The sequence below is a fragment of the Pinus tabuliformis genome, chromosome 8, assembly GCF_031772625.1.
Source record: "Pinus tabuliformis cultivar Carrire ecotype Pingquan chromosome 8, CPIR1, whole genome shotgun sequence".
NCBI classification, from domain to species: Eukaryota; Viridiplantae; Streptophyta; class Pinopsida; order Pinales; family Pinaceae; genus Pinus; species Pinus tabuliformis.
Genome location: NC_142294.1, coordinates 732,838,313 through 732,858,637, shown reverse-complemented (window position 1 = coordinate 732,858,637; position 20,325 = coordinate 732,838,313). Strand labels below are relative to the sequence as shown.

At 36.4% G+C, this 20,325-nt stretch overlaps 2 protein-coding genes across 2 annotated transcripts in view; both read left to right on the top strand.

Moving 5' to 3' along the window:
- Nucleotides 1-13,614, top strand: part of LOC149237674 (uncharacterized) — a 38,647-nt gene extending 25,033 nt beyond the window's left edge. Inside the window, exon 2 of the mRNA XM_089369351.1 lies at nucleotides 12,985-13,614. Within this exon, the coding sequence (XP_089225477.1) occupies nucleotides 12,985-13,614 (630 nt within the window). The remainder of the gene's footprint in view (nucleotides 1-12,984) is intronic.
- Nucleotides 13,615-18,716: 5,102 nt separating this feature from the next.
- Nucleotides 18,717-19,472, top strand: LOC149237673 (uncharacterized). Its single transcript, XM_089366855.1, has one exon. The coding sequence runs from the start codon at nucleotides 18,717-18,719 to the stop codon at nucleotides 19,461-19,463; it is 747 nt and encodes a 248-aa protein (XP_089222981.1). The 3' UTR covers nucleotides 19,464-19,472.
- Nucleotides 19,473-20,325: the final 853 nt, after the last annotated feature.

The following is a 20,325-nucleotide window of genomic DNA, read 5'->3' as shown; positions in this document are numbered from 1 at the left end:
ATGATATACTAATCTACAAGAAGTCTTGGAAGGATCATGCTCAACATGTTGAAAGGGTGCTCAAACTACTGGAGGAGAAACAATTATATGCAAAAACCTCCATATGTTTCTTTGGAGTACATGAGGTGGGATATTTGGGTTATATTGTATTTCATGAGGGTGTTAAGGTAGACCCTAACAAAATTAAAGCCATTAAGGAATGGAAAATCCCCACAACCCTAAAGAATATTCAAGGATTTCAAGAGTTGACAGGGTATTATCCCAAGTTTGTTAAGAATTATGGGAGAATGGAAACATCTCTGACAACATTACCAAAGAAAGATGCATTTTATTGGACTCCAAAATAACTAAGGCCTTTGAACATCTTAAAGAGGAAATGTGCCAAGCACCAATATTAGCTACACCAGACTTCACAAAAACCGTTATTGTGGAATGTGATGCCTCATGAAATAGAATTGGTGTTGTTTTAATGCAATAAGGAAGACCCATTGCTTTCTAAAGTAGTCCAATCAAGGGAAATTATTTACAAAAACCTATTTATGAGAAGGAAATGTTGGCAATAATACATACACTAAATAAATGGAAACCTTACTTAATGGGAAGACACTTCAAGGTAGAAATAGATCATGATAGATTTAAATAATTTTTGGAACAAATATTATCTTCAGAAGAGCAACAAAAATGGGTCACAAAGATGTTGGGTTATGACTTTGAAATCATCTACAAAATAGGGAAGAAAAATGTTGTTACAGATGCACTCTTAAGAAAGGATGAGGATGTGGAAACATTTATCTATACCATTTATATTATCCAACCAGATTGGATAACTGAAGCAAGGAATGAATGGAAGAATGATGAAGAGGTGTGGACACTCATTCAAAAGTTGCAACAATATCCTAGTACATCTAATACATTTATATGGAAAAATGATTCATTATGGTATAAAGATCGCTTATATATATGTAATAAGTCTCGGCTCAAACAAAATATTCTTTTGGAATTACACACCTCCCTTTTAGGAGGGGACTTAGGATTTTTAAAAACTTAGCGCAGGGTCAAGAATGATTTTTTTTTGGGATGGCCTTAAATCTGATATTTATAATTTTGTGGCAGAATGTTTAGTTTTCCAAAAAAATAAAGTTGAGACAATTAACACCCTGAGTCTGTTACAATCTTTAGCCATTACAAGTCAGTGTTGGGAGGAGGTATCAGTAGATTTTATCATAGGTTTACTCAATTCCGAAGGAAAGAGTGTCATCATGGAGGTAGTGGATATGCTTACCAAGTATGCACACTTTTGTGCATTATCTCATCCTTTTAAATCCAATACAGTTGCTACTGCATTTATGGAAACAATTCAAAAGCTACATGGAAACCCAAAGATTATTGTAAGTGATAGAGATCCCATTTTCACTAGAAATGTTTGGTCAAAATTATTTTCTTGTCTTGGTACTTAATTATCTCATAGATAATCTTATCATCCTCAATATGAGGGGAAAACCGAGATAGTGATTTTTTTTTGAAGTATATATTCATTACTTTGTATCTAATAAACAAACATAATGAGTCAAGTGCTTACCTCTGGTTAAATGGTGGTATAACACTTCCTTCCATACTACAGGGAAAATGACCCCATTTATGGCATTTTATGGATATCATCCACCATCCATCACATCTTCTTTAAGAGAAACTTATAAGTTTAAAGTAGTGGAATATCACATAGAGTGTCAACAAAAAATTATCCAACTATTAAAGGATAACCTTACTCCGGCACATAATCGAATAAAACAACAAGCAGATCAACAATGTAGTGAAAGAAGTTTTGAAATAGGCAATTGGGTATTTTTACAGCTACAACCATACAAACAAATGTCCCTCAAGAAATATAAGAAGGATAATAAATTATAACCCAAGTACTATGGTCCTTACAAGGTGTTGCAGAACATTAATACTATGGCATACAAATTGGAGCTTCCTACATCTTCTTGAGTACACCCAGATTTCCATGTTTGATGCTTAAAGAAGGTTATCAGTGACAAGCTCTTAGTTCAAACAATATTGTTAGAACTTGACAAATAAGGAAAAATCATATTGGATCCTAAAGCAGACATAGAAATAAGAACCCGACAACTACGAAATCGATCAATTTCAGAGTATCTCATTAAGTGGAAGAACTTACTCGTTGAATATTCCACATGGGAGGATGAGAATTTTATACAGAAGCATCCATAACTACTCAAGCATTGAGGAAAATACTTTTTTTGAATGAGAGGGTCATGTTAGGTCCCTATAATACTAGTGTAGCCCCTTTATTGTTATTGTTCTTCCCTTACATTATTATTGTTATCTAGGCTTTGATTATATTGTGACCCCTTAGACTATATATAGAAAGGAGGTCTTGTCATTTGTATCATCCAAGAATTGTTTATTTATGTGATGTAAAGGAGGTTTCCCCCTTGAAGAGGCTAATTCCAATTCATTGACCTATCTTTTCTTCTATTTTGTGATCTAGTTGCGTAAGAAAGGTTTTCTTGATAATATGATCAATCCACTTTTTTGAACATACTACCATCCATTTCATTAAATTTCTTCTCTAATTAGGAGAACCTAAATTCTAAGTCTTCACTTTCTTCAAAATTCATAAAGGAGCCTTCAGGAGATTTAATTGATGTAGTAGCTTTTGGACCTTTTTTTGGAAACATATTAGTACTCCTATTTATTATGAATTTTAGTCAGTGATATTCTAATAAAAAGTTATGTCACTTGTAATTTTCATGCCTTTAAAACTTTAATGATGGGTAACCTTTTGATCTCTATATATGAGATTATTAGCACTTATGAGATTTTAATTTTGTATGTCCCCTTATATATATGAAAAATTAAAAAAATTTAAGTGTCCCATAAAAAATTATAGAAGAAATGCCATGACCACTCCTTTGAGACTAATTTCAAGACCATTCACAAACCCTAAATTCCATAGGTTATATCTCCAAAATTATGGTGAGCTAGAAAACATAAAATTTATACGAAACATACCTTGATATGTTTTTTTTTAATTAGTTTGTAGTAATTAGAGAGATATTTCTAATGAGGTATCATACGCACCAAATGGAGATCATATGACCAAGTTATGACCCTGGGAAGTTGGTTACCTAACTAACCCCAATGGGGCCCAAAAACACTTGGCGTTCCATCTCCTAGGGTTAGGGTTTCCCTTCATTTTTTAATAATAAAAAATCCCTTGAGACTCAATGCAACATAGAATAGAGGCATGTATTCACCACATCTCTTCTCAGAGGTAAGCTTCCATCGCCCAAGCTCATTTATTTCCATTCTATGTGTGAGCATATTACAGTTCTTTGATATTAATGAAATGAAGATTTGTTCCTGTCACATCTCTGTGTTTATGTTTATATCTATATCTTTTTGTGTTCCTACATAATTCCAGATCAGTGGTATCAAAGCAGTCTACTCTTTCTCTGCTTTTCTTGGCATGTCCCCAACAAGGTTGGGGTATAAGGAGTTAAAAGCTTGAACTGGTTGAACCTTTGCAAGACCAACCACGTAATTCGTGACGATCTCTCATGGAGGAAGAAAAGAAAGATGAGGGAGTAAGAGATCCCTTCAAAATATTGCTCGAAGAAGCCCTTGAGTGACAAAGGAATGCGATGATGGATAACTTTTCCTATATCCTTCAGTGGATGCCCACATGTGACACATCTTCATCTAAAAACCACTCTAGAGGCTGCACTCTCTTCAAGCTACAAGTCAACTTTGACATTCTCATATTTGAATGCCAGATAGATGTAGACATAATAGATATATGGTTAAATATATTAGAAGCATATTTTTTGGTTCATGATTTTTCCAATAGTGAAAATATTACCTTTTCACTCCTCAAAGCCACCCCCCATGTCAAGGACTTGTGGGAAACTTACTATGAACATAGGAATGATATAGAACCCTCAATGTTTTCCACCACACCCACTTGGAATTCTTTCTGAGACACCATCAAGGAATGATATTACCCCATGGGGAGCTATGAGTACAAGTACATACAATGGACTACACTATGACAACAAAGGGATCAAGATGTGAATGAGATGATGAATTGTTTCCATACCCTGCACACAAATTTGGGTATCAAAGAATCTGAGAAACATTTGGTGCTCAAGTACCGCAGTTGTTTGCAAAAATTATATTGAGGAAATGGAGTTCCTGGACATCTGCTCTCTTGGTACAACATACTAATATGCTATCAATATTGAGAAGAAATTCAAGCAAAAGAAGTGAGACTTTGGGTTTGCTAACCCAAAGAAGAGAAAAGGCACTCCCAAGCTACAGAAAAAAGGGCAGAGTCAAGTCGTGACCCGCTAGGACAAATCCTCGAAGCTGAAAGCCAAGAATAATGGGAAGGTGAAGTAAGACATCGACAAGTGGTGTGAGTTCCATAAAACACCCACTCATAGCACAAATGAATGTCGCACAAAGTAGGAGCTAGTGGTTGAGGTGAAAGAATTGGAGACGAATGCATGCTATGATTCTGAGCAAGAAATCAATAAGGGAAGTGCCAAGGGAAAGAAGATCATCGATGTTGAATCCACTATGATGGTAGCCACCAATAAGCTCCAAAACGTGGATCCTGAGCATTGAGAGGATGGGGAACGCCTCTTCCACTCATAGATGTGGGTAAAGGGTTCGCCGATGCAGTTCATCATTCACAATAGGAGCCAGAAGAACCTAATATCATCTGAGGTCTTTAAGAGATTGAAGCTACCAACAATGTCGCACCCAGAACTGTGCACCATTTGGTGTCTCCACCAAGGGTGAGATCTTCGTGTTAGCCAACAGTGTCACCTACCTTATAGCATCAAGTCTTTTGTAGATGAGGTATTGTGCGATGTCACCCCTATGGAAATCTGTGTTGTTTTATTAGGTCAGTCATACCTATGGAAGCATCGCGTTGTAAATGAATCTATATCTCATTATGTTATTATTACTTTGGGTCAAAAATTGTATAGGATACTAAAGGTAGCACTGCCTATTTCCCTTTCTTTGAACTCTGCTAAAAAATGCAGTGAGATAATTTCCTAGACCAGGAAATTTGTCTTCCTTATGATTTGCCCTCAGAACAAGAAGAATATCATGGCTACCTCCACAACCTTCATACAGGGCTCCTCCGCACGGAAAAAATAGATGGAAAAGGTCATGTAGGAGTATAGGGACATCTTCACCTCATGCAGAGGGGTACCCCTACACTGTCAGGTCAATCGCCCCATCGATTTGATCCTGGGCACGCTGCTACCCAATGGACTAATCTATTGACACTTTGTTATGGAGAACAATGATATCAAGAGGAAGATTCAGGAGCTATTGTAGAATGGGCACATGAGGAAAATTTCATCACCTTGTGGGAGCTCGATCATGTTGGTACATAAAAAGGACAGAAACTGGAGGCTCTGTATTGACTATCGAGAATTGAATAAGATCATTTTTTTGAATAGGTATCCAATCCCACGAATTGATGACCTTGTGGCCTAGCTCAAGGGGGTAAAATATTTTAGTAAGATTGACTTGAAGTCTGCTTATCACCAGTTACCAATTGAACTCGTAGATATGTGGAAGACTTCATTCAGATCAAAGGAGGGCCTTATCAAATGGATGGTGATGCCTTTTGGGTTAACGAATCCCCCCGCAACCTTCATTCAACTGATGGATGACATCTTATGACCCTTCACCAACTCGTTCGTGGTAGTGTACCTGGAAAAAATCCTGATCTTCACAGACTTGGGAAGGGCACATACACCATATCTGATAGGTCCTCGAAACCCTGCGACAACATAATTTGTGTGCCAATTTGGAGAAATGTACTTTTGGTATGACCTAGGTTCAATATCTATTGTACATCATTGATAAGAAATGTGTGCCTATGGACCAAACCAAGATACAAGTTATTCAGGATTATCCAGCCCCAACCACTCTAACATAGCTCCACAGATTTCCGGGTCTTTCCAATTTCTATCGCAGGTTCGTGTTGGGATTCTCTCATATCACCTTTCTGTTGAGTCAAGTCACCAAGGTTAGAGTGAAATAAAATTTCTTTTGGTATGAATCCCATTAGAAGGAATTTACCAAGTTGAAGCATCACCTTTGCTCGACACTAATTCTCACATTACTAGACCTGCAACAACCATTTGAAATTGAGACAAATGACTCTCACTATGCTATTGTTGTAGTTCTTTCCAAACATGGCATCTGGTGGAATATTATAGTGAGATACATACAGATACAGTCTAAAAGTGTCCCACCTATGACAAGGAAATTCCATTGTGCAGGCCTACCAACAATGGAAGCATTACATTCCTGGGTAAGGAAACAATCATCCACACATACCAGCTATAAAAATAATTAATGTGTAGATTCTAAAATGATTATGAAATTTACTAAATCACAAGACTAGAAGCTATTCTACTAATCCATTGAAGCAAATTCATGATCGAGAAAAAATCATTAACATGTATCAATATTTAACACACATACATAGAGATTTATCTAGGGGAAAGAAACTGCTCAAACCCCCTTACTATCTATATTACATTAATAAAAGAATCTAGATGAATAAAACATGCCTTGTTCAAGGTTGAGCTCAACATGGACCTGTATCATCAATCTTCTGCCTAAAGGAATGACCATAGCCAATGCTTAGCCAAAATTTCGAGCCTCCAAGCCCATATTTCCTTGTGTTGCTTGATGAGGAATTAGACCTATTAATCAGGGAAATTTATCATTGAGAATTACGCAATTTCTCTAGGCCCTTCTTTGATTGCATGCACCACATGTACAACTTGAACTAGTTTAAAACTGATAGTACACTGCGCTTGAACTCCAATCTCAACTGGGTAACTTAAATTATCTACATGAAACAATTTTTTTTTGGTTGATTGATCAGTTAATTGGATGATCAATTAGTGTGGAAAAAGTTACACACCCTTGATTGAACCTCCACTAGGTCTACTAATAGTGAGAACTAGTTACACTGACAATAACTCAAATTAACTGAAATATATTGCTACAAATTAGCAATAAATCATGTAGAACTGAATTCAAGTGTCTCCAACTCGAATTTGCTGAGTTAACGGAGTGACAAGAGTCATGTCACCTCAGTTAACTGCCTCCAAGTATTCTGCTAAAATTCAAATTCGAATTTCTCCTAATTTAATCAAGGGAAAATTAAATTAGAAATTTCTTGCTGCATTTTCAAAACTCGCTCTCAGCAAGAAATGGATTCACATCTACCCCGATATAGAACCTTTGGAATGTACTGCATGCAACACTTCTCTCTGTTGCTGCTGCTACCACAACAACTACAACTAAGAAGCATCCAAAAATAATAAACTGAATCAACTGTGTCTGCAGTTGTCTACTAGGAAAATTGTGTTGTTGTCGACTCTGCTACTGAACCTCATTTTTTCTTAACACTTCTATGCAATCCTCAGTATCTAAATGAAACTGATCCTCCTGTTATTGAATAATGTGGTCCCCTTTAGAAAGGTAATGATCCATGAGGTGGTCTCATTAATGGACCATACCCAAATTTCTGCAACTCTTGGACTAAGGATCTACATCACTCCACATCACTCCTATAAGTATAACTACATGTTCTCCCTCTTACCACTTGGCTCGAACTCTCCCCCTACTGGAAGTCATTGCTTGAGTGGGTGTATCCACTCTACCTCCTCTCTACTTCTCCATTTGTGGTTGCTCAACAACTTCTTGAGGCTTCTTTTGAGGCTACATGTTTAGATGTCTAACATGCTCCCTCTCAACCACCAAATCTCTAGTCTCTACCTTTTTCCTCAAGGATTTGCATGCATCTTCTACCTCAAGTGCATATAGGTTCTTGACTCAAACACTGATATGCTTCACCTATCTCATGGCGATATGTCTTAGGAAAGCCTTCCCTTTACTGAATATCACATTGTAGCCATGGTCCTCCAACACAACTATGAAGACAAGATTATTCTTTGGACTCAGAACAAACATCAGATCCTTGAGCCTAAGAGGGGAGAATGAATCCCTCTGAAATGTGACAATACCGATCCTAGTCGCAGTATATCTTTCATCATCTCCAAAATCAATGATCATATGGAGATATTTCTCCTCTAAGTCACTAAAAAATTCTTTGTTCCCTATCATGTGGAAAGAGTCACCACTATCCAGGTACTACATGCTCCCCATCGTTGTGCTCACCATGCATGCGATGAGGGTGAAGTCAATCTAAAACTGTGAAGAAAAATATTCACTTGCTGCTGCTACTACAAGATCCTTCTTGTTTGCCTTCGTTTGTGGACACTTCGTGGCCTAGTTCCTGAATTCATGACAATGAAAGCACTTGATTTTCGACAAGTTTTTCTGCTTGCCCTCTTGGCTGGAATGAGCCTCACCTTGGGACTTATTCCCCTTAGTCTTCTTTCCCTTTTTGACTAATGCAAAGTCCTCTTCCTCTTGTTTGGAAGAGGTCCCATCTATGTTGCTCCACCTTATTTCTTCCTGCACTAGAACAAACCAAAACAACTCCCAGCTTGGTAGTTTCTATCTGCCATTTACTAAATCTTGATGACTATGCAAAATCTTAGGAAGTCCAAAGAGGGATAGAGCTACTAGATCTTGTTAAGGGATAGTAACACCAACCCCGCCAAGTTCATCACGACACTTTGTAAACCTGCTCAGAAACTGCGAAATTGTTTCATTATTTTTCATCTTACTACTTCGAAGCTTGTCCTTGACTTCAAGCTTCCTATGGCCACTATTATTCTCAAACAACTCAATCAATTTTTTCCACATCACGAAAAAAGTCTTTTTCCTGTGGATATTTGAGACAATATTATCCTGAACTCCCTCCAATATGATCCTCCTCGCTTTAGCCACATCCTTCTTCCACTAAGAAAGATCCTGGGCATGAGATTTTGGGGGTTTTGCTACATCTTTCTTGTTGTATTCTAGTATCCCATTACCATCCAATATGGCCTCCATGTGAATCTTCCATGCCACAAAAGTTTTTTTTCCTTCCAAAACATACTAAAGCCTAAGTCCATTGAAATCCAACTTCTCATTCTTGGAGAAAACCTGTAACACTGATCTTCAAATTTGAACCTCTTGTAATGAAAACTTCGAAATATATTCTCTATTGTAAATCTAGGTCTAATACCATGTAGAAATTAATGTGTATATTATAAGTTGCTCATGAAATTTACTAAATCAGAAGACCATCCAATACGGCCTCCATGTGAATCTTCCATGCCACAAAAGTTTTTTTTCCTTCCAAAACATACTAAAGCCTAAGTCCATTGAAATCCAACTTCTCATTCTTGGAGAAAACCTGTAACACTGATCTTCAAATTTGAACTTCTTGTAATGAAAACTTCGAAATATATTCTCTATTGTAAATCTAGGTCTAATACCATGTAGAAATTAATGTGTATATTCTAAATTTCTCATGAAATTTACTAAATCAGAAGACTAGAAGCTACTCTACTGATTTGTGGAAGTAAAGTCATGATCGAGAACACAAATCATTAACATGAATCGAGGTTTAACACACATATATAAATATTTGTCTAGGGGAAAGAAACTACTCAAAACCCCTTGCTATCTATATTGCATTAATCAAAGAATCTAGATGAATACAATATGCTTTTCTCAAGCTTGAGCTCAACCTGGACATATATCTTCAATCCTCTACTTAATTGAATGACCTTAGCCAATACTTAACCAAAATTTTGAGCCTCCAAGCCCTTATTTCCTTGTGCTATTTGATGAGGAATTAACCCCTATTAATTAGGGAAATTTATCATTGAGAATTGCGCAATTCCTTTAGGCCCTTATTTGACTCCATGCACCACCTATACAACTTGAACTAGTTTACAACTAATAGTACATTGCCCTTGAACTCCAATCTCAACTGGGTAACTCAAATTCTCTACATGAAATAACTATTTTGGGCTGATTGATTAGTTAACTCGATGATCACTCAGTGTGAAAAAAGTTACACACTCTTGACTGAACCTCCACTAGTTCTACTGACAGTGAGAACTAGTTACACTGATAATAACTCAAATTAACTGAAACAAATTGCTACAAATTAGCAATCAATCATGTAAAAATGAACTCAAGTGTATCCAACTCGAATTTATTGAGTTAACTCAGTGAGAAAAGCCATGTCACCTCAATTAACTGCCTCCAACTATTCTATTGAAATTGAAATTCACATTTCTCCTAATTTAATCAAGGGAAACTTAAATTAGGAATTTCTTGTTGCATTTTCAACACCACCGACCCTCGTCGTTCATAAAAACACAAGTAAAGGTGCAGAATGATCACCATTATAAATGGTCCACATATATGCAACAATTCCATCTGAACATTAAGTATAAGAATGGAAACTCCAATAATGTTGTAGACTGCCTCAGTTGATTACCAGTTATGTCGCTGACCACTATGCTTGACTCTTATGGACACGAGACTTCGCAATGGATACATATTTATAAGAGAGATCTAGAATTCAGCACCACACAGTAGATGCTCCTGTAAGGTAAGCAAGTCCCATATTTTCACCTCTAGGAGACAATGTTATGCCACCTTGGACACCTCTGTGTTCCTTCAAGCAAGCGTTCCAAGATGATTTTGGAGGCGCATTACAGTCGGGCCGCTGGGAATTTTGGGGTAGAAAAGACAGTGGCAGTGCTATAGAAGTATTTTTATTGGCCAAGCCTTCAATGAGATGTTTGGAAGTACATCAGATCCTACACTTCCTGAGTCATTTCCAAACCTACAGTAGAAACGCAAGGCCTGTATACTCCTCTTCCGATTCCTAGCCAACCCTAGGAATCCATGTCCATGGATTACATGTCGAGCCTTCGTTATACCAAGCATGTAAATGACTATGTTTTCATGGTCATCAATAGATTCTCTAAGATGACCATTCTGAAAACCCACAACAAGAGTATCGCAATAGAAGCCAGTGCCAAATGCTTCTTTGAAAGAGTATGGTTACACTTTGGGATCCCACATTCCATTATCTTAGATCAGGACAATCGGTTCCTAAGTCCATTCTAGTCAAGCCTCTGGTCATTGTTGGATACCAAGCTCACTAAGTCCATGCCCTTCAACCCCTAAACTAATGGTCAAACAGAGGTCATCAACAGGATGATCATGCACATCATGTGCATGTACAACTCGAAGCACCCATGCACATGGGAAGAGAGCCTCCCCTATGTCCAACACAACTACAACGAGGCTCTCAACAACTCAATTGGCCACAACCCCTTTTAGGTGGGATTGGGATTCCAACCACTATGTCTCATTGATGTTTCAATACCATTTTCAGCTACTCAGGTAGATTCGACTCATGTCCAGTCCGAAGATGACAAGGCTAATAGCTTCATTGAGCACATTTAGAACATCCTCTGGTAGGTCCATGACATATTGAAAAAATAAAATGCTAAGTAAAAATAGCGTCATGATCAACATTGGATGCCACACAAGTTTTAGGTGGGCGAAAATTTTTGGTTACATTTGTAGAGGGAGCACCTCACTGGGGCCCACCCCAAGCTTCGTTCACTTTGATATGGGCCTTACATGATCACTAAGGCTGTAGGGGACAATGCTTTCGAGATCAGCATTCCATCATTCCCTGACCCACACCCAGTATCCAATGTGGATCGGTTGCGGCCATACTTTCTCCCATTGTTGGACACATATGACATTCTTGAGCAATTGACACCAACAGAGCTTAAACCAAGCTCTATCGAACATGACACAACTAATAGGATCATGGACAAACAGATCAAGAATTATTTCCAGCAAAGGATCCAACTATATCAAGTTGACAAGGCAGGGAAACTTCTTCACCAGGTAAGTGACTCATTAGGGACCAAGTTCAATAGAAATTTCCTCATTGTTAGAAAATTATATATTATAGAGCAATGGAACACATAAAATATATTGCATAAATATAAACAAAGAAAACACATAAAACAAGAGAGACACAGATATACGTGGTTCACCCAATTTGGGCTATGTCCACAAAGAAACAACCTGTCCTTCCTTTTATATTATCCAGCAAACTGAAGAGATACAACCTACAACAGATCTTTTGTAATTCCTTCTTCTCTCTCGCTCAATATCCTCTCCCTTTCTCACTCAGAATACAAATCTACATAGACGCAATACAATTCCATCCTATATAGTGAGGGGTTTCCTTCTAGGGAAAAAGACCCTAAATTAAACATAAATTCTACCGTCAGATCTCCGCCTAATGAACGTCCCAGATTGGATACGAAATTACAACATTTTACAAGGAAATTTTACATCTAATTTTAACTTTGTGGGTGCTCATATTACAGGTGGCATTGCCGCCACATTACGAACTAGTTTCCAATGCGGTGATACCTCTGAATAAAGAAGATAATCAGGCTCCACACACAACACTCATGTCATGGAGGCTCTGTATGCAATAGAGATCATTGATTCCTAAGGGGGAGGACTGATCCAGGTGGATATTTGTGGACACCCACCTATTCCACCTAGACCTCCATTTGGTTTCATCATTTTCCTTGATTATAGCAGTATTTACTATTTTTATCACTTTTTCGGGTCCTGAATTTTTGGAGCTCTTTTGAACCCCTAAATAATGTTTTTTATGTCTATAGTTGGCTCTTGGACATATCAAATCCTATAGTACTCAAAGAGACCTTTCTAATGAGGTATTGTATGTGCCAAACAAAGATCATATGACCAAGTTATGAGCCCTGGAAGTTGGTTTCCCAACTAACCCCAACGGAGCCCACAAACTCTTGGTGTTCCATCTCCTAAGGTTAGGTTTTTGGTTGTTTAGGGTTTTGATTTGTTGTTTAATACTAAAAATTCCCTTAAGCCTCATTGTAACAAAGTTCAAAGGAATGTATCCACTACATCGCTTCTCAGAGATCATCTATCATTGCTCGAGCGTCTGGGCATTTTGCTCGTGCTTGCCCAAACGCGGTAGTTTGCAACAACTATGGGCTTCTTGGGCATATTGCTGTGGAATGCACCATAAATTCACTGTGTTGGAATTGCAGGGAGCCTGGTCATGTTGCGAGTCAATGTTCTAATGATCCCATTTGTCACACATGCGGCAAATCTGGTCACCTCTCCAGGGATTGTACGGCTCCAGAGCTTCCCCCTGGAGACATTAGGCTTTGCAACAATTGTTACAAACAAGGACATATAGCTGCCGAGTGTACGAATGAGAAGGCATGCAACAACTCTCGCAAGACTGTGCATCTTGCTCGTGACTGCACCAACAACCCAGTTTGTAATTTGTGCAATATATCTGGTCATGTGGCCAGGGAGTGCCCCAAGGCTCGCATTTTGGATGGTAATAGGGGTGGAATATTTATTGACGTTAGGCATGGAAGATTTAATGACATAATTTGTAGGACATGCAACGAGCCAGGGCATACCGATAGGGAGTGCACTGGAATTCTCATCTGCCACAACTGTGGTGGTCGTGGACATGTTGCATACGAATGCCCCTCTGGTCGTGTGATGTTGCAGGACATGAGCAGGAATTGATGTTGCAGTTTCTACCCCACTCTAATTTTGACAAATCTATTATGAATTTAGAAGTTCTTTTTTTTTGAGTAGTTAGATTAGTAGACTTGTCATATCAGTTATTATACAGTTTTTATTATTATGTGGAAAAAATTTTATTTTTGATTTTTTTTTAAACAAAAATCTAAAAATTTAAGATGATTTTTCGCTCATGCAGATCAATTTTCCAGCAAAAGTATTTTTATTGAAATAAATCAATAGATTTTCTGATCTTCTTGATCGCACGAAGCGTAGGAAGAGAGCATACTAATCTCTTGATTTATTTTTATGTATGCAGGTTAGCATGGATGGATAAAACACAATTAAGATCTGTGACAAAACCTTGCATTATCTATACTCCTTCTGCAATGTCGCAGGGGCATTTAGACTCTCGGAAGACAAATCTTTTCGATAATCAGGCTCCTAGCTCACCCGTGATACAGAAACAAGACATAGAAATGCAAAGATGAAGCGGCTCTTTTTATTCAAGACTAAAAGAAAATTCTTCAAGGAAATTCTATGATGAAATTCTACGATGAAATTCTATGACGAAATTCTACATGATCTCGTTTTATTTTTATTTTTAATCTATTCTACATTAACTTGAAAGCTGTTTTATTTTCTAAGTAAAAACATGCTTCGAGTGAAGCCATCTACGGATTAAAATTTTGAACATGTTCACATCAAGATTTAAAAATTCTACGTTATATTTTACAAGTATGTGAGTATCCTGTCTTGGAGTTGGCTCAAGGTGATTGTCCTTGCTCTTCAAGAAGTACCTGTTCAACATTGTCAAAGCCCTCATCCGTAGATGGATTAGTGAGAAATGGGGGGGTTTAAAATAAAAACTGAATTTAAATTAACTAGATGTGAAAATAAAAATGCTCCAAACTTTGAACTCCTTTACGAACCTGCTGTCACCAAGTTCCACAAATTATTCCATAAAAACAAATGCATAAAATAAATACTAAATCCTTCTAGTTGCACTTCCCGGCAACGACGCCAAAATGTTTGGTCTAAAATGCGGATGCAAATTAGAGTTTAATTTAATGTCAACCCAGGAAGGTAAACTTAGAAGTGCCTATCTAAAATATATAGATCTAGAAAGATTCCTAATTTGTCCAAGATCTTAAAGTCCCCTTACAAAAACAGATCATTAAGATCTCTTTCAATAACTAATCAAACTTAGATCTAACAATTGTTTGAGATCTATGATTCTCTTACAAGAACATATTCTCCAATATCTCTTCCAACATTAGAACATCTAATAAGAAATTAAAAGCTGAAATGAAATAAACCTAGATCTAATAATTGTAGGAGATCTTATGGTTCTTTTACAAAAACACTTTCAAATAAGATCCTTCCAATAGTAGAACATTTAATAAAACTTGAAAGCTGAAATCAAACAAAAACATAAAATAAATTATACCTAAAATAAGAAAATAAGCATGCAAGTGAGGCCATGGGGGCCCTCCGTAACTCCACAAGCACACCGCTTCAATGGAGACTCAAATGTAGAAGTAAAATTAAAGTATGATCCTTTATTCCAAAATCTCCATTACAAACTAACTCTAAGATTACAACTCTACTAAGATTACATACTCCAAAATTCTAAGATTACAAAAACTTCAACATTCTAAGATTACAAATGGAGGAGATTGTACTCCTATTTATACAATGGGATGAGTAACAAACTCATAATGATCATCCGCTAATCTCTCATTTAGTTCCATAAATCTCTCAACCATATAGACACATAACCCCCTTTTGTGCTTGATCTTCTCCATGAGATCATCATCTTCTTCATGAGGTCTATCTCTTCAAATTCGAATTTGATCCTTCAAGGCCACATAAAGGTGTCTTGGAAGCTTCCTTGGCACCTACACATGTCACAAAAACAACCCACTTTCCATATATAAAGTAAAATATATTATTTTCTAATATTTAATCAAGAATTTCTCTCAAAAATGCTTAAAAATAAATAATATTTGGAAAATATAAATGAGACCCATTAATGGTGAATAATAGGGAATATGGAGTGACAAGGTGGTGAATAGTGAGTGATATAATGGAAGCATAGGTGAAAAATGTATGGTAATGAGTGATATTTGTATGACATTTTTGGAGCCCAACATACTCCCCAACTGAAGCTCTTGCATGTCCTCATGCAAGCTACTACAATCACTTGTTTGATTTGATTCTTATATGAGCTTCCTTTTGTAAGATGTTTGGTTCTTGTGTAACAACCATCTTTCAATCATGGACTTCCTTTTAAATTTGCACATCTTTGGATAACTTTTTATTTTTGCAAAGTGTTTACATATTTTAATGATTGGTTCTTGTGTTACAATCATTATTTACTTTGTTGAGATCTCTTTTTAATGATTGGTTCTTATGTTTACAATCATTATTTACTTTGTTGAGATCAATCATTTTAAGAAGTCATTTAATATTCTCATCATTTTGTAGTAGTTTTTATTGTGGGAAGACTATGTGGGTTAAGATGTAATATGAATGAGGAAAAAAAATGAAGTGTGAAATCCCCCCTCCCCAACTGATGGTTTTTGGCAATTTTTAATGAGAAAGGGAATAGTTAAATAGTGGAATATTTTCCGAATATCATAATTTTAGCATCTAAAAAGAATTTCAAGATTAAAGGTTAGAAAACATCATACCTTACTTACCTAAAGAAGTGGATGAATCATGCATGTTCAGCTGTTGCAATTATGATTTGAGGCAAGTTGTGGATGAAAGATGGATCTGTATTTTCGTATCTGCTACTAGATAGTCTGATGAATCTGATGAGTCTGCTGAATATGGCTGAAAATCTATATGGCTTGGAAGTTATACAAAATATAAAAGTTACATCTTCCTCTCCCCAACCTTATTTATTGACTTGTCCTCAAGTCATGACAAACTGAAAAACAATGAAACGAAATCTGCTTCATCTGCTACAAAATATGGGTCTTCAAGTCTTCAACGATCGATGGCACAAATCTTACTATGTGATTAAATTTGTTGGTGTCGAACATAGCAATAAGTTGTTGACTTAGTGGCCATTAATGGATGCCACTAGCCAACACGAGAGCTCCCACCATTGATTCCAATGGGAGTCAAGATGCCTAACACATCTTTGTAGGTATGAATAAGTTTTTTGTAGTTGAGTCACCTACAAGATCCAACGAACAAGGGATATTAATGTACTCCCATTGTTCATTAGCAAGAGTACTTGCCATTAAGGCATGCAAGCCTCTAGGAGTTTTTAAAAAGATAATTAGACTGTAGGAATTTGACTCAATGAGATATATAGAAGTAGGGTTTTATTGCTGGAAATGGAAAATGGTAGGAAAAAGGAAATGGAAATGGAAAATGGCTTTTATTGATGGGTTAGGAATAGATAAAAGGAAATGCATGGTGAATGAAAAGAAATCTTGCTATGAAAAATGGACATGGAAATGGTATGCTTTATGGTTGGAAAATTGGTGGAATTCAAAATCTTTTGCAAGAAGGGCGTTGCAAAGTAATGGTTGTGGACATGGATTTGTCTTTAGAATTTTTTCATGAATTTAGTCGTTTGAAGACCAATTGTGCACACAATGTAATCTCCTTAATGAATACTTGATTATCCTGTAACCTGTAAAAAACTTGGTACAAAGAAAACATAAGTGTGCTCTAGAAGAAATGGCCAGTTCCTTCATGATTCTTACGCAAAAATTTCATACCAAATAAAACATATTAAGGAAAATCAAAGTGTTGAAATTGACTTAATCATGATATTAAAATTAATCCATTCTTAAAAATAACCATGAAAAGTAATACTCCCTGTTTGTCAGATGAAATATGCTCGGAAAAAAGATTGGCATTAGAAAGATCTGTTGTGTTCTGCATATTAGTATGTGATATAAAAGCATTCAAAATAAATATGTTATGAGTTTAATGCCAATTTGAAGCTATCGAAACAAGATAATCATCATCTATAGAATCCTCCAAATGTTTGATAAATTGATCCTCAAAATTTGTTTCCAAGTGTTCCATTATTTATTTTCAAACCTGCATGATTTTTTTATTTTTTTTACTTTTGCACTTGTATCAACTCTTGCACTTTCAATCAGTCCCTGTAATTTTCATATCACCAAAGTTTTGTTTTATAAATTGCCAATATCCTTCATATGCCAATGTTCACTTTTTAAATCCTTCAAGACAACAATTGTCACAAAACACAACAATGTTTTTTATTTCTATTATTTTTTGTTTGTTTGTTTGTATTTTTATTTTTATTTTTTAAACTTGATAACAAACTTAATATAGCAATAACAATCATATGTAATATAAAACAATATATCAAACATAACAATCATCACAAAAAATTTACAACTATATTAATATAATTATAACATATTAATATATTAATACAATCATAACATATATTAATACAAATATAATAAACATTAGTTAACATAACAAACATCATATACAATTACATTATATATATATATATATAATATATATAACAAATTACAATATAATACATAACAACCAATTACAATTAATACAATGATAACATATTAATATATATTAATATATTAATCCAATTAATACCATTAATATATATTAATACAAATAAAAACATAACAAACATGAGAACATAACTAATCTAATCAAATCAAAACAAACTTAAAACAAGATGTAAAATGTGAAATAGTAGGATATTTGGAGGATTTTTCGTTAAGGCATATTCAGTGAACTGACGTGTTGCAAGGAGGATCAGATCTGCATGGATATTCCAAGCTGATTTCTTTCGTTTTCTTCTTTCATCAAGGCCATGAGAATTTTTCTGACGTGCTCTGGCAGCATGTCCTCTTTTTCTTCTACAGGCATATTCGTGGCAATTGAACTTCAAAACCCTAGTGAGGGACGTGAAGATCAGTAGTTCTGTTAGGGTTCGCGGAGGCCTGGAGTCTGATGCTGGAGAAAGGAGAGTCTGAAACCTGAGGAAGGAGTATCGAAAGAGGAGGGGTGTGTTTTGTTGGCCTACATTTTGTTGGTGTGGTTGAAGCGATTTAGGGTTTTGAAGCGGAGTCAGTATGGATGGAGATAGTCCACAAAGGGGGAGCCGCCGCATCCGAAGTGGTGTGGTTAGCGACTGGTCATATTACCACAACGCACCCTACATGAGGGATTTCCGTCACACTAGGTTGGATGAATCTTGCAAGAATTGCAAGCGTCCTGGGCATTTTGCTCGTGCTTGCCCAAACGTGGCAGTTTGCAACAACTGTGGGCTTCCTGGGCATATTGCTATGGAATGCACCATAAATTCATTGTGTTGGAATTGCAGGGAGCCTGGTCATGTTGCAAGTCAATGTTCTAATGATCCCATTTGTCACACATGCGGAAAATCTAGTCATCTTTCCAGGGATTGTATGGCTCTAGAGCTTCCCCCTGGAGACATTAGGCTTTGCAACAATTGTTACAAACAAGGACATATAGTTGCCGAGTGTACGAATGAGAAGGCATGCAACAACTGTCGCAAGACTGGGCATCTTGCTCATGACTGCACCAACAACCCAGTTTGTAATTTGTGCAATATATATGGTCATGTGGCCAGGAAGTGCCCCAAGGCTCTCATTTTTGATGGTAATAGGGGTGGAATATTTATTGACGTTAGGCGTGGAAGATTTAATGACATAATTTGTAAGACATGCAACGAGCCAGGGCATACCGGTAGGGAGTGCACTGGAATTCTCATCTGCCACAACTGTGGTGGTCGTGGACATGTTTCATACGAATGCCCCTCTGGTCGTGTGATGCTGCGGGACATGCACAGGCATTGATGTTGCAGTTTCTACCCCACTCTGATTTTGACAAATCTATTATGAATTTAGAAGTTCTTTTTTTTGAGTAGTTAGATTGGTGGACTTGTCGTATCAGTTATTATACAGTTTTTATTATTATGTGGAAATTTTTTTTATTTTTGATTTTTTTTTAACAAAAATCTAAAAATTTAAGATGATTTTTCGCTCATGCAGATCAATTTTCCAGAAAAAGTATTTTTATGAGAATAAATCAATAGATTTTCTGATCTTCCTGATCGTACGAAGCGCAGGAAGAGAGCATACTAATCTCTTGGTTTATTTTTATTTATGCAGGTTAGCATGGATGGATAAAACACAATTAAGATCTGCGACAAAACCTTGCATTATCTATACTCTTTCTGCAATGTCGCGGGGGCATTTAGACTCTTGGAAGACAAATCTTTCTGATAATCAGGCTCCTGGCTCACTCGTGATACAGAAACAAGACATAGAAATGAAAAGATGAAGCAACTCTTTTTATTCAAGACTAAAAGAAAATTCTTCAAGGAAATTCTACGATGAAATTCTATGATGAAATTCTATGACAAAATTCTACGAGATCTCGTTTTATTTTTATTTTTAATATATTCTACATTAACTTGAAAGTTGTTTTATTTTCTAAGTAAAAACATGCTTCCAGTGAAGCCATCTATGGATTAAAAGTTTGAACATGCTCACATCAAGATTTAAAAATTCTACGTTATGTTTTACTAGTACGTTAGTATCCTGTCTTGGAGTTGGCTCAAGGTGATTGTCCTTGCTCTCTAAGAAGTACCTGTTCAACATTGTTAAATCCCTCATCCGTATATGGATTAGTGAGAAATGGGGTGGTTTAAAATAA

Coding starts and splice junctions, on each gene's coding strand:
- LOC149237673 (XM_089366855.1), top strand. CDS start 18,717: ATGGATGGAGATAGTCCACAAAGGGGGAGCCGCCGCATCCGAAGTGGT.